General features: G+C 44.1%; 1 protein-coding gene across 7 annotated transcripts in view; it reads right to left on the bottom strand.

The window, feature by feature from the left end:
• The window catches only part of CHKA (choline kinase alpha), a 59,724-nt gene that overhangs the window by 24,297 nt on the left and 21,554 nt on the right, over positions 1–13,873 (bottom strand). For 4 of the 7 annotated variants that reach the window (XM_022591214.3, XM_022591218.3, XM_089914400.1 and 1 more), the window contains exons 2-3: positions 11,461–11,572; positions 467–520 (exon numbers count right to left, since the gene is read on the bottom strand). In XM_022591214.3, coding sequence (XP_022446922.2) covers positions 467–520; positions 11,461–11,572 — 166 coding nt within the window. Of the gene's footprint in view, positions 1–466; positions 521–1,469; positions 1,500–11,460; positions 11,573–13,873 lie in introns of all 7 variants that reach the window. The other 3 variants (XM_022591216.3, XM_022591219.3, XM_022591217.3) reach the window with 2 other exon arrangements.

Below are 13,873 nucleotides of genomic sequence, written 5' to 3'. Positions count from 1 at the left end.
GAGGGGGCAGGTGCTCTGGACCTCAAGCTCTCCTGAATATTCGCATTTCTGAGTGAAATCTCGTATTTAGGAAGAAGCCTTCGGGAGCCGGGCACCACGCAGAGGGAAAAACACTCCTGCCCGCCCCGGGGAAGGGCAGCCACTGAGACACCTGGGCAGCGACAGACTGCCTCCACATCAGAGTATCATGCACGCGGGTCACCCCAAGCCGCCACCTCCTAGCAGCCCAAATGCTGTTCAGATCACCCTAAAGGCACCAAGTCCACTCCCTACACCCTCAGTAGGAAATGGAACACAGACTGTTCGCTGGGTCTCACTGTGGCAGCTCCCAGTACCCCCAGAGCCCCTCCTCTGGGACACACAGCAGGACTCCAGGGCAGGAAGGGGCACTGCCAGAGCAGGGGGGCAAGGCTGCCCACCACCAGCTCACACCTCACACAAATGCAGAACGGACTGAATTACTTACTTGAAATTCATTGTCTTTCTGAGCTTGTTCGGATCCCTCCTTATTACAGGACCGCTACGAATGAGAAAAAGCAAACACTTCCAGTGAGATGGGGAACACTGAGCAGACACTAACTTTGCAACCATCAGAACAGTCACGGTTTACAAAACATCACAGATCTTTAGCGAGTGTTTCTCAGCGCAGTCTAAATGCACCACCAGTGTCCCACACTAGGACCAACACCTGAGGAAGCACTTCATTTCTTTACGAGAAAAGGGATGTGCTGTCGAGACCACACAGCTGTGAGTCTCACCACCATCCCGAGTACCTTTTCACAATTTCATTGCTGGAGGAAAGTCAGTGGAGGCTGCTCTCCCAATCAGGCCTCCTCAAGATAAGCGCTGGGCTGGCTTATCTTGTTTAGCCAGGTGGGTCTTTTGAGGCAACGCCAGCCCCAGGAGGGTGCTGTCCTGCAAGGGCAGGGGGCGCACATGGGCTCGCGGCCGCCGAGGTCAGCACAGGGTGGACAAGGGTGCCCTGTGTGGGCAGGAAGCCTGGCGCCCAGTCTGCGCGGCCGAGCCTGATCATCAGGGCACCACTAGCTCAGCGTGGAGTCTTCCTCCACCCGAGAGAGGCCTGTGCCAGTTTAATAAAGGCCCAAACTTATTTCGTATGCTAACGTATTGAGAGATACTTTCAACACTCTCCTCAATGAAATTGCAAATTATTGGTAACCAGGATTGAGTCAATAACACACCTCAACCACGAACTACCATAAGCAACTCTCTGGCCACATCCTTTCTTCATGGCAGATCTTATCTTTTAAAAGCAACCCCCCACCCCAAGTGCTTTAAAAACCTTCAAACGTGTCCTGTCAAAATTTTATACTCAAATATTGCCCCTAGAAAGATGTTGTTTGTTAAAATTAAACTAAGTCTGCTTACGTCAGACACAGAAGCCCATAAAGGAAGCTCTTTAAAAATGTTAAGGTAAAAGATTCTTGAACATCCCAGGAAAAACATACCTTTCCATTCCACAGCTTTATCAAAAATACCTGTACCAAGGGTAGAAAGTGTGGACAGGAAAAAAAATGCCACGTTAAGCACCACCAGCTACTCTAGCATCATTCAAAACACCTACGCGGTTTAAAGCGACAGCTCCCATCCATCATACACGGAAATGACATCCCACAGACATTTAATGTTTTGTATAAACAGTACATGTTCTAGTTTACTCGATATAAAAGTAAACAAAGTAAATATCCACGTTCATATGAAGTTATCTGCAAAAGATCTGCACTTAGACATACTCAATAATACCTTTAACACACAGTTAAGTACACTTTGTACAAAGTACAGAAAGTACAAATGGGGGATATATGATATTTTCATTTGTGTAATCCGCATTTCTCTGATGAAAAGATGCTACAGGTTAAATCCCGTTACAATGAAAGCTACAAAATGAAAATACTACAGAAATACTTTTAGACTCTTGCTGATGGCTTGACGTAGGGTGTGATAAAAACCCTCGGGAGGAGTACCTAGGTACCATGAAAGCGCCACTCCTTCCTTAACTCCAAAATACCCTCCTGACCGCACCACGGGCGGCCGTAGACCTACACCTTAGCTGCTCCCTCCCAGTGGCCTACAAGTTCCTAGTGAATAGGGACTCCATCTTTTCTTTATTGTTGGTCTCCCCAGCAAACCCTGGTGCTCACTACACTTTGTGGCCTGCACAACTAAATAAACACTCCTGCGCTGGGAAGCTCAAGGAGCAACCAAGGGCGATGGGCAGACTTACATCTGTGATCCCAGTAGTGGGGGAACTGGCAACGGTGTCAGTCAGAATGTCCGATGGGGCTGAAATGTCCCCCAAATATTAAATCCTTGTGCTTTTTCTCCCCAAAGACAGTTAAGAACAAAAAAAGTTCTATAATCTGATATACCATATATATATATATGTGTATGTATTTTTCTTTATTTTGATACTTTGTAGGAAAAGACAAACAAGGAATTTGGATATCCTACTGAAATTTGTTGTAACGGGATTTGACCTGCACAAAATTCTAGATGACTGTGGTTATTCCTGTGCTGTTATTACTTGAACTGTATCTTCTTAGGGAGACACAGTTAGGGGGTTATTTAGCCAGCAGAAGTTCCCTTTCCCTTGTCTAATGGTGCTCTCAAAGCCAGCAAGTCACCTCATCCAAGTTACAAGTTGGCTTGCTTCCGAGGCCATTCCTTTTTAACATATCAGCACTGTTAGGTAGAAATGAATTCTATTAATCATTTCCCCACCCCTGCCCACCCCATTCCACCCCCAAGGGAATGCATTACTTATCCCATCAGAGCACCACCAGGAAGGCAAGATGGACTTCTGCCACACCCAGCCCTCTGTTCTGTTTCCTCAGTACAGAATGTTCAGGTTCCCTCAGTCCTACAGGTAAGAAGGGCAAGACCAGGAAATCGCCAACCAAGCGGACTGAATATTCACGGAAAGGTGAGAGAAGCAGCCTCCTGCAGAGCTAAGCCAACAAGAGAGAGTGGCCAAGAGAGAGTCCGAGGACTGTTTTGCCCAGGAGGGAAGAAGGTAAAATGGAACTTGGAACGTGTGGGATTTTACTTCAGAGGCACACATTTATTTGAAGCAGATATTAAAACGTATTGTGCAAGCATTTAACATGACTCCAAATTCTCCTCCAACTAATGCGTACATTAATAACACTTAGCTTTCGATAAGTTATAAAATAAAGGTAAAAAATTTTAACATTTATTAGAAATTTGGACACTAGCTGGTTATTTAATATTAAATAATTATAAAAAATTTTAATGTGAACACTAATGTAGTCATGTTTTTTTTAAATCAGCTTATATAGGTACAGACTGAAACAGTCATGGAAGAAATAGGACAATGTCTGGAATAACCCTGGAGAATGAATGAAGGTAAAGAGGAAAGAAAGCTGGTCAGAGAGAAAGATGGATACTGGGTACCTGGGGTTCATTATGCTCTTCTGGTCTACTTTTGTGTGCATCTGAAATTCTCCATAATAAAATGTTTTTAAAAATAAACTCTGACACTTCAAGACCTAAGAAGTCAGAATGTATCCCACATGCTTAAGACAACGCCCAGCTCTGTGAATATACTAAAAACCAATGAATGGTACGCTTAAATCAGTAAGTGAATCGTATGCTACGAAGATGTCATAAAACCAAAAAAGAAGACACCCAACGGTAATAAAAATATACCGCCGCTGGCTTCCTCCCATCTTCCTCATTCTTTTCTTCCTATTCTGGGCTTGGTTTTCAAGAGAATCTACAAGTATTCACTATAACCCATGTATTCATTAGCTGTGCTGTAGCAAAGAGGCTAAAGTGGTAACAATAATAAAGGGGGCGTGGCTGATATTTTGTTTTAAAGTTACAGAAGAGTTCAAAAGAGGAAACAGATCTGTAATTGACCAAGCACTTGTAAATTTAAAACCTAAATTCCTAAAAGCCTGAACTCTATTAGCTAGGGCCAGCGGTCCCCAACCTCTTTGGTACCAGGGACCGGTTTCGTGGAAGACGGTATTTCCACGGACCGGGGGTGGGAGGGATGGTTCAGGGGTAATGTGAGCGACGGGGAGCGATGGCAGGGTGGCAGGGCCCACCTCCTGCTGTGCGGCCCGGTTCGGTTCCTAACAGTACTGGTCTGCGGCCCGGGGGTTGGGGACCCCTGAGCTAAGGCAGTAAGATGAGAGCATAGAGGATTCTGACTTCTTACTTTACATATGCCTATACTTTAAAAAGTGTTTAAAAGTATATGTTACTTTTACAATAAATATATTTGGTACGAGGTTTCAAATGTTACTTTTCTGGCAAAATTGCATTTAGAGGCTTTTAGAGGTTTTTGTACTTTAAAGAAGACTCTGAAAAAAGTAAGTTACCTGATATTCCACAGTATAACAGGCTTATTTCTTTAAATTTGTTTAAGCCAAATAAACCCTCATCGCTTGGCCAGTTCTTAACAAAAGATTCTGCTAATGCTGAGGGAACTAGTTTTATGATTAAACTACTTTAATAAAACCACATTTGTGAGATGAAACAAAGCAGCATCTTTATTTTCCCTAATCTGTGTATGTGTAGCTGTGTGGAGATAAAGGCTCTTTTAAAACAGGAGTAAGTTGGTTGCAGCCTTGATAAAGTGCTTTGGGATCTAGAAATGAATGATTAAGAAAGAATAATCCAAATGTTAGCTAGACTCAACTTCTAGGGCATCTAAGATCTGGTCTAGGAAAATCATCCATCTCTCCACTAACCTGAGATTAACCTCCTGAGTTGAGTCCCGAGGGACTCCAGACTATCAGTGTTTATCCTGAGAGTAACAGGATGGGCTGCACTAGCCTGAATGTTCGGTAGCTGTGATGCTCGTCTGGCCCTGGAGTGACACGGGCTTCCTGACTATACTGCCTGTGCCTCTGAAGATTCTAAGATCCACCCTGGTTATCTGACCACGTCGACTCTCTACGAGAGAAGAGGCTCTCAACGAGGGGGCCACACCTGTCACCATCCCTGTTAACCATCGATCGGACTGTGTGCCACCTCTCAGGTGAGCTGGGGCAGGAAAGGGTGAGAATCCTGACTCCCTAGAATGCACAGCAGTCATGTGGTTCTTCTCAAGTTTTCTTCTCAATATCACAGACCCTAACCTTCTGGCTTCCTCATCTCCATGAAAACATTCTGCATTTACTGCTTTCATGGCTTCTTACAGCCTTTTCTGAAAATATTTTATAGAACACATTAAAATGTGAGATGACAATGCAATGATTTAAAGTATAGCTTATGTGATTACCTAGTGAACACATATGGATTACGAGAATTTAAAGAGACAAATGATTCCTAACGTTTTTCTAGAGTACGTTCGATCTGCCCAAGGACCAAATGTAAGACAATGTGACCCTGCTGAACTTCACAAAATCGGATGTCTTGATGAACATCAAGAGGAGACTAGAATGTCTAAAAGGCTCTAGGCAGACGTGAACTAGGAGAAAGACAGGTGAGTGGAAGTCCAGGTAAAGAAGGCGCCTTTCAGGACCTTCTCAAAATTGAGGTCTGATCCAGGGTAACCTGAGGCCCCAAGACTCCAAAGGCTTCTGAGTTCCTTCGGCATGAGCACCCCAAGGGTTGACTTGTAAGCAACACGTGTCCAGGAAGAGGGCCTTCGCTTCTCCAGCCTGTGTCCTTCCACATCAGATCAGCACTGCTGAGCTTCATAAAGGCACAGGGTGGGGGAGAAGGACACTAAATGATTAGGACAGAGAAGGAAGTTTCTAACTCTAACCAACATATCAATATGTACATGGCATTTCCTTAAGGCTGAAAGTGGTATGAAGGAAGCAGCAGCTAAATACTTCAAATGAACTTTCAAGTTGAGGCCCATAAATTTCTAAAATTACGAAATGTTTGTCATTTTCTACTGAGGAAACAGAAGAAAGGGTCTGATCTGCTTTGGACCAAAAAAAAAAAAAAAAAACCAAAAAACCCAAAGTGATATATGCAACATTCTGAAATCTTAACTACTGTACCTCTTTAAGCAAGCACAGACTGTAGCTGGTGCTACTTAACATAAGCATTACAACTTTGTTTTTAAAAAACATTTCTTGAAACCAAGAACTAAAAGAAAGAAATTAAAGCTGTAGAGAATGCTCCAGCTTCAGAGGACTCATACTATACCGTGAACCGTGTCTGTCACCTGGAAACCAGAGTGCTCCAGGCACGACCGCATGGACAAGCCTGCAGCAGAGAACACATGCACATACAGCCAAAGTGGTACATTCCCCCCACGCCCTTCACGCCACCCAGCACAAAGACATTCCTTCCCAAGCGGGCGGGCTGCGGTCACACCAGCGCTCCAGGGGCCAGAAATATCTGTATTGGCTTCATGCTCTAAAGCCCAAACATTTAAGACCAGCAAGACAAAGACACTTTGCATATGTCAAAATTAGACACAGTAGTTTGTGGTTTATTTAGTTATCAAAAGAAGGCACCAAAGCAGGTACGGAAGGTGGTACCACTGTAGGTTGTAATTTGGCAACTATCTTTGGAGAGTATTAATGGAAGAAATACTAGGTTAGACCAAATGGGAACACGCAATGCTAGAAACATGTTTCACTTCTGAGAGGGAGGTTTTGACTGCCTTAGAAATAGGTATAATTACACCATGCTCAACACATACAAGGGGAGTTTTTAAAACCAGAGTAAATTAGGTCATGGTGACCTAATACAATGAGAAAAAAAATCGAATGCACCGTGTTCAGTTAGCAGGGACATGTGCTCAGCCTCTCGGGACGGAGCAGGGCTCTGCATGGGGAGCGGCAGCCGTGACGTCTCAGCTCCAGAGGGAAGTGCTGCAAGCAGACAGCTTCTCAGTAGCCAAGAGTTTACTGCCAACTATCTGTAGGCTGCTCTGTAATTTATCGTGACTGAATTTTTAATTAAACTGGGGTTAAGAGAAAACAGGGAAGAAGACATTTTGTTTTCTGGATTCAGAAAAGACCGTGTCCCAAACGGTACTCTTTTGAGTCACTGATACATATCTGCGTTGTGCCTTGATGCCTTTCATTTAATTATGGTTAGTACTTCAACAAACACTAATATTAGCCTTCTACTACTCAAAGAACAAAAACAAAATTTTCCCAGACAGCACTCGAGAGATCGCTGGTGTATTATAAACGTTCATGCCTGTGAGACCGTTCAAAACGGTGAGGCCAAATCTCTCCATTCATGCAGAGAAGGGACTGGCTCGACACAGTCACTGTTCTGACAGAGGCAGGGACAAAGCCCCCTCTGAGACTTCCGCCAACTGGCACAGGTTACATTGAAAGAACAATACGTACTGACATTTGTGTCTTCCACAATTCATGATAAATAAGCAAACTGGTTATTTGTAATCAGCCAAACTTGCTTCTGGGAAAAGGCTGCTACTGGACGATGCAGAGCTCATGTTCCTTCCCAGTACCAGAAAGGAAAAAAATCAAGTTACATTGACAGCTAATTTTATCGTTTCAAGCTCTCTTCTAACAATTATATCTCTTTCCACAATGGCAAAGGATAAACCAGTACTTCTCAAAACTTCTACCGAGCTATCCTACCTGCCTTAGTCACGGGTAATTTTATAGTTGAATTCGGTTTCCATCGTCTATGCAGCTAATGAGAATAACCTCCTTGTCTTTAAAGTTAAGGCTGGCCTATGTGAAATAGACACTGAATTCTACTGACATTCACTGTTTTAAGATCACACCAATATTTTTATGTTTAATAGTCTCCTGCAAATAATATCGTGTGGTGTGGCAGTTTTTCGAAGCTGTGTGTGTCTTACCTTGTTTTATTCTCAAAAGGACCCATTTTCCCCCTTGTCCAACACAGGACTTTCCATATGCCCTAAAATTAACACAAATCCTAAACAAAACATCCAGGGTACAGCTGGGAAGTCTGCTTATGTCTCATCTTATACAGAAATGGAGGGGGGTGGCAGAGATAGCTGTTTGTGGGACAGAACTGTGGGCCTTAAACCCAACCAGGAGGTTTTACCTTGGCCTTCTGCTACTTAACCCTTAGTGAACTGCACCAGATAGCAGTCATTTCAGGGCTGCTATGGAAATAAAGGAAGTCAGACATCTCGCAACACCAAGATGAAGAAAAACAAGAAAGTCGAGAAGCATCTCGTTATTTTAAACCAAGTTACTTGTAAATGTAAATCAAAAAAATACTGCTACATAATATTTGATTCTCACAGAGGTAAAAAATTCCAAAGCTGGAACGAGGAGGAGAAAGAGAAAGAAGGGACATACTAAACTAAACCAGTCTATCATGTAATTAAGCAAAACAGCTAAATATTCTGAGAAAATACGTATGTGCAGTCATCAATTAACATGTTTCAGGGAAGGAGCTCATTCTAATCCACCTTGAAGGATGTGACAACTGCATGTATATGGCCAATTTAGGAAATACCAAGTTGTATTTGTACAAACGCACATGCATGTATAGGGATGTGTGTGTGTGCTCTCCTCTAAGTAGACGCAAAAATAAGGAAAGCATAACATTTGATTTGCATGATATTTCTGTCTTCGATCCATGCATTTATGAAAGTAATGTGACTTATTATTTGGGTTCCATAGTTGCTCAGCCACATCTCTTAATTAATGCAAATCCTGGCAAGTTACTATCAGTTTTGGCCATTTCTGGTGAAATCCCTGGCACCATGTCGTGAGAGCTCAGCTTGTAAAGCGCACGGCACTGCCGTCGGCCTCGAGTCTTACTGACTGCTTAGTCTCGGCCCCTTACTTTCCTTCTCACTTAAACTGAAGTTCCTGTTCGGAGTTCCTGAATTTCTTCCCCTCCTCATGTTGCCAAAGTATTCAAATGGCCAGCAGTTTAAAATGGCCATTAATGTCCGAAACTCTAACTGACAGCGAGTGCCCCTGCCAAACCCCAAAGAACTTGGGAACCAAAAATACTTGAGGCTGTAGGTTTCATGGTTTTACTAAGTTCAAACTTCAACAAGAAAGTGTACTTGAGGGCTTCCCTGGTGGCGCAGTGGTTGAGAGTCCGCCTGCCGATGCAGGGGACACGGGTTCGTGCCCCGGTCCGGGAGGATCCCACATGCCGCGGAGCGGCTGGGCCCGTGAGCCATGGCCGCTGAGCCTGCGCGTCCGGAGCCTGTGCTCCGCAACGGGAGAGGCCACAACAGTGAGAGGCCCGCGTACCGCAAAAAAAAAAAAAAAAGTGTACTTGAACTAGGGACTCAATCAACTGAGTAATTATATTGAAAACATTGAGTCCCACCTATAAAGCAAAGGAACAGCTTTTTTCTAACAAAAATGAGTTTGTCGCCAGAGTCAGTTGTGAGACTGTCAGACGTTTGCTCATTATCCATCGCATGAGCTACTTGCTTCCCTTTCTACCCATGTGCTTTCAAGCACAGCTTCTACTCTTCATCAGCAGATGCAGCTTCAGGAATGGAAACTAACAGCCTAGTAAAAACAGAACTGAGAAGCTAAATGTAGAGTGCTGACCCCTCCTCCCCCATTAACTGCGCGTAAAACATACTCTGATCCATTCGTTTGGTAAAAGTTAATTCCACTTTAAGTGGCTTCAATTCTTCTCTATTTTTCTACTGAGTTACCTAATAAGTCTTTTTCCCCTTAAAAATAAATAGGGACATCGAATTCTGTTCAAATTCTATTTCCAGACATTTCTATTGCACTTAAGTACTATCAGGTAATAATTCTAGGCTGCTAAAATTTCAAAAAGGACAAAATATTAACTACTGATGGTGAATCTTTATTAGGGGAAAAGAAAACTGCAAGGTCACGGCCTGCGTTGCAGCCGGCTGTTACTAAGTTAGCTGTCCTTAACAGGGCACACGTGCCAGCCAACGCAGCAGCCACCAGCTCCATGTAACCACTGCAATTTAAATTAAGTAAAATTACGTAAAATTTAAAACTCCATTCCTTGGCTGCACTTGCCACTTTTCAGGCATATGAGGGCCGCAAGTGGCTGGTGACCGGCGTCCTGGACAGCATGCATCAGAGCATCCCCTCACCTCCACAGGTCTCTGCTGCTCTCAGGGCACAGGGCCTGCCCCCGGCCTAGGAGGAGCGCACCGTGCACACTGAAAACGCTCCTATTTAAGTTGAAATAGAAACAAAGGCTCCATAAATCAGATTTAAATAGTCTCACATCACATGCAATTCCAGCAGCTAGTTGCTAAAGTATTTTTAAAGGGTTGCTTAAATGAAAGCACACGAAACGAATGGGCAGAAATGGGACTTAATTGTTACAGAAAGTCCTCAGAGAAAAAAATGGCTGAATGTTGATTTCATTAAAAGTCCCAAAAGGACATTAATTGGGTATAGTTCAAGAACTGCTCTGAAACTGCAACTTGATTAAATAAAAAACTGGACTGCATGGTAAGCACAGACCCTGTTCTGCTTGTACACTGTCAGTCAGGGGGCAGGGTCGGCCGTCAGTCAGCGCGTGAACCTAATGCCAAAGTGGCCTCGGGTTTCCTCAGACACGCTAGCTTGTTCCTAACCTCAGACCCTGACCACTCTCACAGCTGGACAGGGTTAAGGGAAAATTACCCAATGAAAAGGTTCAGTCACATCATGACAATGTTTTTAAATGAGTTAATATCCAGAGTGCCAATTTTAACTTTAATATTTCTAAACATATAATCAAATCATCAAGGATATGGACATGACCTGCTTTTTCGACTGAGCTGAAAGAGACTAGTCTTTTTAAAAAAAAAAAACTGAGTCAGAAAACTATTCTCCATTTCATGAAGATCAAAATGGGCCCTTCCAAGGAAGATTTAAATGGGTATCAAAATTCTACCACAGAAACATACACATATTATATGTGTGGTCAGTAAAATGATAAATTCATGGTATAGCTTTTTTTTTTAATCCAGACATTTGGGATATCCTATAACTGGTTAAGACAATTCAACAAATAAGGTACTTTAACTGAAAGATTCAATTATTTAAGTAATATAAAAATTTAGAAAGATTACGAATCTAACAAATTCAAAGTTTTAAAGAAATCTCAAAGGGAGGTAGTTAATAAATCCGGCTTCACTGAGCTCATACTTTTCCACTGGGACTATCCTGTAAACCCTTTTTGATGATGCTTTCCCCACATTCGAATTTTACAACCTAAGTCTGAGCTGAAAATTTCAATGTGTGGAAAATCCAAGCATTATCCAAAACTATTAAAGATTTAACCAACATTGTACTTCCTCTGGATATAAAGCTGGATGTATTTGTACTAGTTTACTAACAAATAGTTAAGACAGAATTTTCTTAGAATATAAACAAAAAGCCAAGTTGTGCAGCCCAATTAAAGCAAAAGCAACATATTTAAACAGCTCTTACACCACCACTAACATATTTTAAGTCTCTTCCCAGGTAATCAGGGAAGAGGATGAGAACTGTGACCAGGCCCCTCCCATCCCCAAGCAGCCGAGGAACTCACCATCTTTAGAATTGCACCGTACAGCCGCAGGAGCACCTTCCGAGGCTCGTCACCAACGGTGGCCAGAGTGTCGGGTAAGGAGCACTGGAACAGCATGTTACTGAGGCCACCTCTGTCAGAAACAAGAGGACCGTAAGGATCTGTATTTTGAAAGCAAGCTAAATCGCGTGTGGGTGAGAAGTCAGGATCCATCCCACAAGAACTGTGCTCATCTAAGTCTTCATTTAATCCCTCAGGATACTAGCAACATAAATGATTAACTCCGCAGTTCTCAGATCAATTCCACGAGTCACATTAAAAACAGGCAAATTCTGGATCTGTTCTTCTAGGACAGCAATGGGGGGAGTTTTTATAATTGCATGTGGCATCGGCCTCAGAGAGTGACAAGGAGCAAGGAGACCCTCTTCAGCCCTGGGAATGGGGGGGAATCCCAGATGCCTCCCTTCCAGCCCACATTCACATATGATCCAAAATTTCCATCATATACCCATCACTGCCAGGTTAAACTCTTGGGGCAATACTTAAACCATCTCCTACAGGACTTTCCACTTGAAGTGGAAAGATCCACCCCTTCTCAACCAGGTTTGCCTAACAGCCTTTTCAAAAAATTTGCAACGTTAACAATTACTGGTGCTCTGAGAGCTCTAATAATTAACAATTACTGGAGCTCTCAGAGCTCTCAATACCCTAAACCTTCTACTGTGACTACCAAAGACAAGCAACAAGTTACAGGGGACGTTTAAACAGGAAAGCATAGCCTCGGGGACAAATCACCTGCCTGGGTTGGAAATGATTAGGTGCAGAGGGTGGTTAGTTAATGCAGGGATTGGAGTTAAATGAACACAAAATACTGTACAATTAGGAATTCGAGACCAGAGGCACCTCATCTGTAGTAGACTTCAGAGTCCCCCAATCCTATTCATAGGCAGTCAGTAAACTGCAGGGAACTATTACATAAGCAAAGCACCACGCTGGAAGCTCGGGTAACACAACAATGAAACAGGCTCTGGTCCCTGCCCTTGAGCAACTTCCGCTCCAATGAAGAAGGCACACATAAAACTGTAAGACAGAATTTAAAATCATGGGACAATGTCTGAACCAGATGCTTCAGCAAACCCTGAGTCTACACCTGCCTGTCAGATGCATCAATATCACACAGCAGTACAGGCGCAACTTGTGGAGAAAACGTTATCAGCAAGGTGGACCACAGCTTCCTAGAACGACATCCCCCAGTCACAGCAGCCTCTTTCCCTGTTCTATCCACTGACAGTCTTAGTGAAGCTACGTTCCCCAAAGTGAGGCTAAATACGAACCTAAACTGCATCATCACACGCCCAGTCAGACAGGGATCCTGAGCACACAGTGACAAGCACCGTCAAAAAATGGTCCAAGAAACAGAGTTCATTTTGTGTGAGGAAGAAAGATAACAGGGAGAACGTTTTATCTGGAGGTTGTTAACGTTGCTGCATTAACGGTGCCACAAAAATGCTCAAAGTTCCACCCCTGTGGCAGACACTCCCCACCCTCCTGGGTTAGAGAACCTGGGCTGTGCTAAGGCAGCAACGTGTCTTGCGTCAGGACTCTACTTACCAGCTGCCTCTACAGCTGGCCGGGCCTGTGCGACCAAGTCCTGGCAAATAAAATGTCAAGGAAGTGTCTATGTGGCTTTTGGGGAATCAACGTCAGACATGCTCATGCGCTTGCCCCCTCTTCCCCATCCATCCTGCTGTGTGGACCGAGGAGACAGTGGTGGGTCAGGGCTAAGCTACTGCCTCTGGGCTCCAAATTCCCACTCCAGTTCTGCTGTGATGCTGGGCTGGGACTCTGCCGATGACAAACCTCCTTTATCAGCTGCTCCCATTCATCAGGTTCTGGCGGCAGACGTGTCTGCCGGCCGCTCCTGCCCGCGTGCTGCGGCAGCAACCCGCCCGTTCCCATCCTCACTTCTTTGGGCGACCCCAGCACCAGCCTCAGGGTCCCCAGCAATAGCCAAGCAGTGCCCTCTCCTTGGAGGTCGGGATCCCAACTCTGTGGGCTCCTCCTCTCAACTTCCAGGTTCTGATCACCCCAACCTCTTCCCTTGTCCCCCAGCCCCAGGAGCCTGCTTCCTGCACACTTAGTATTCCTTATTTTAATCAGTTCTGTTCCCTTTTTGCTTTTTTGGTTCTCCACCGCCTGTTCACCCAATTCCCTATATTAAATCCTCTATGGCTGCTGAAATACCTAGTAGTGTTTCCATTTTCTTGCTAGGATCCTAACTAGCACATGTGGCCAGAGCTTCAGCAGCTTCTTAGATCATGAGATTAACGGCCACATCCTAGAAATAGCAGAGCAGTTAGCTGAAAGGAGTCTGCATCTCCACCAAGCCGTGAAGCCGCCACAACTGCTCAGCCTGGCTTCTCCTGGACCTCTT

This window comes from Delphinapterus leucas, chromosome 7, assembly GCF_059928025.1.
Source record: "Delphinapterus leucas isolate spDelLeu-1000000601 "Yukka" chromosome 7, BTC_Dleu_Yukka2, whole genome shotgun sequence".
NCBI lineage: Eukaryota > Metazoa > Chordata > Mammalia > Artiodactyla > Monodontidae > Delphinapterus > Delphinapterus leucas.
The sequence above is the reverse complement of the archived record's forward strand: the minus strand, read 5'-3'. Positions and strand labels throughout refer to the sequence as shown.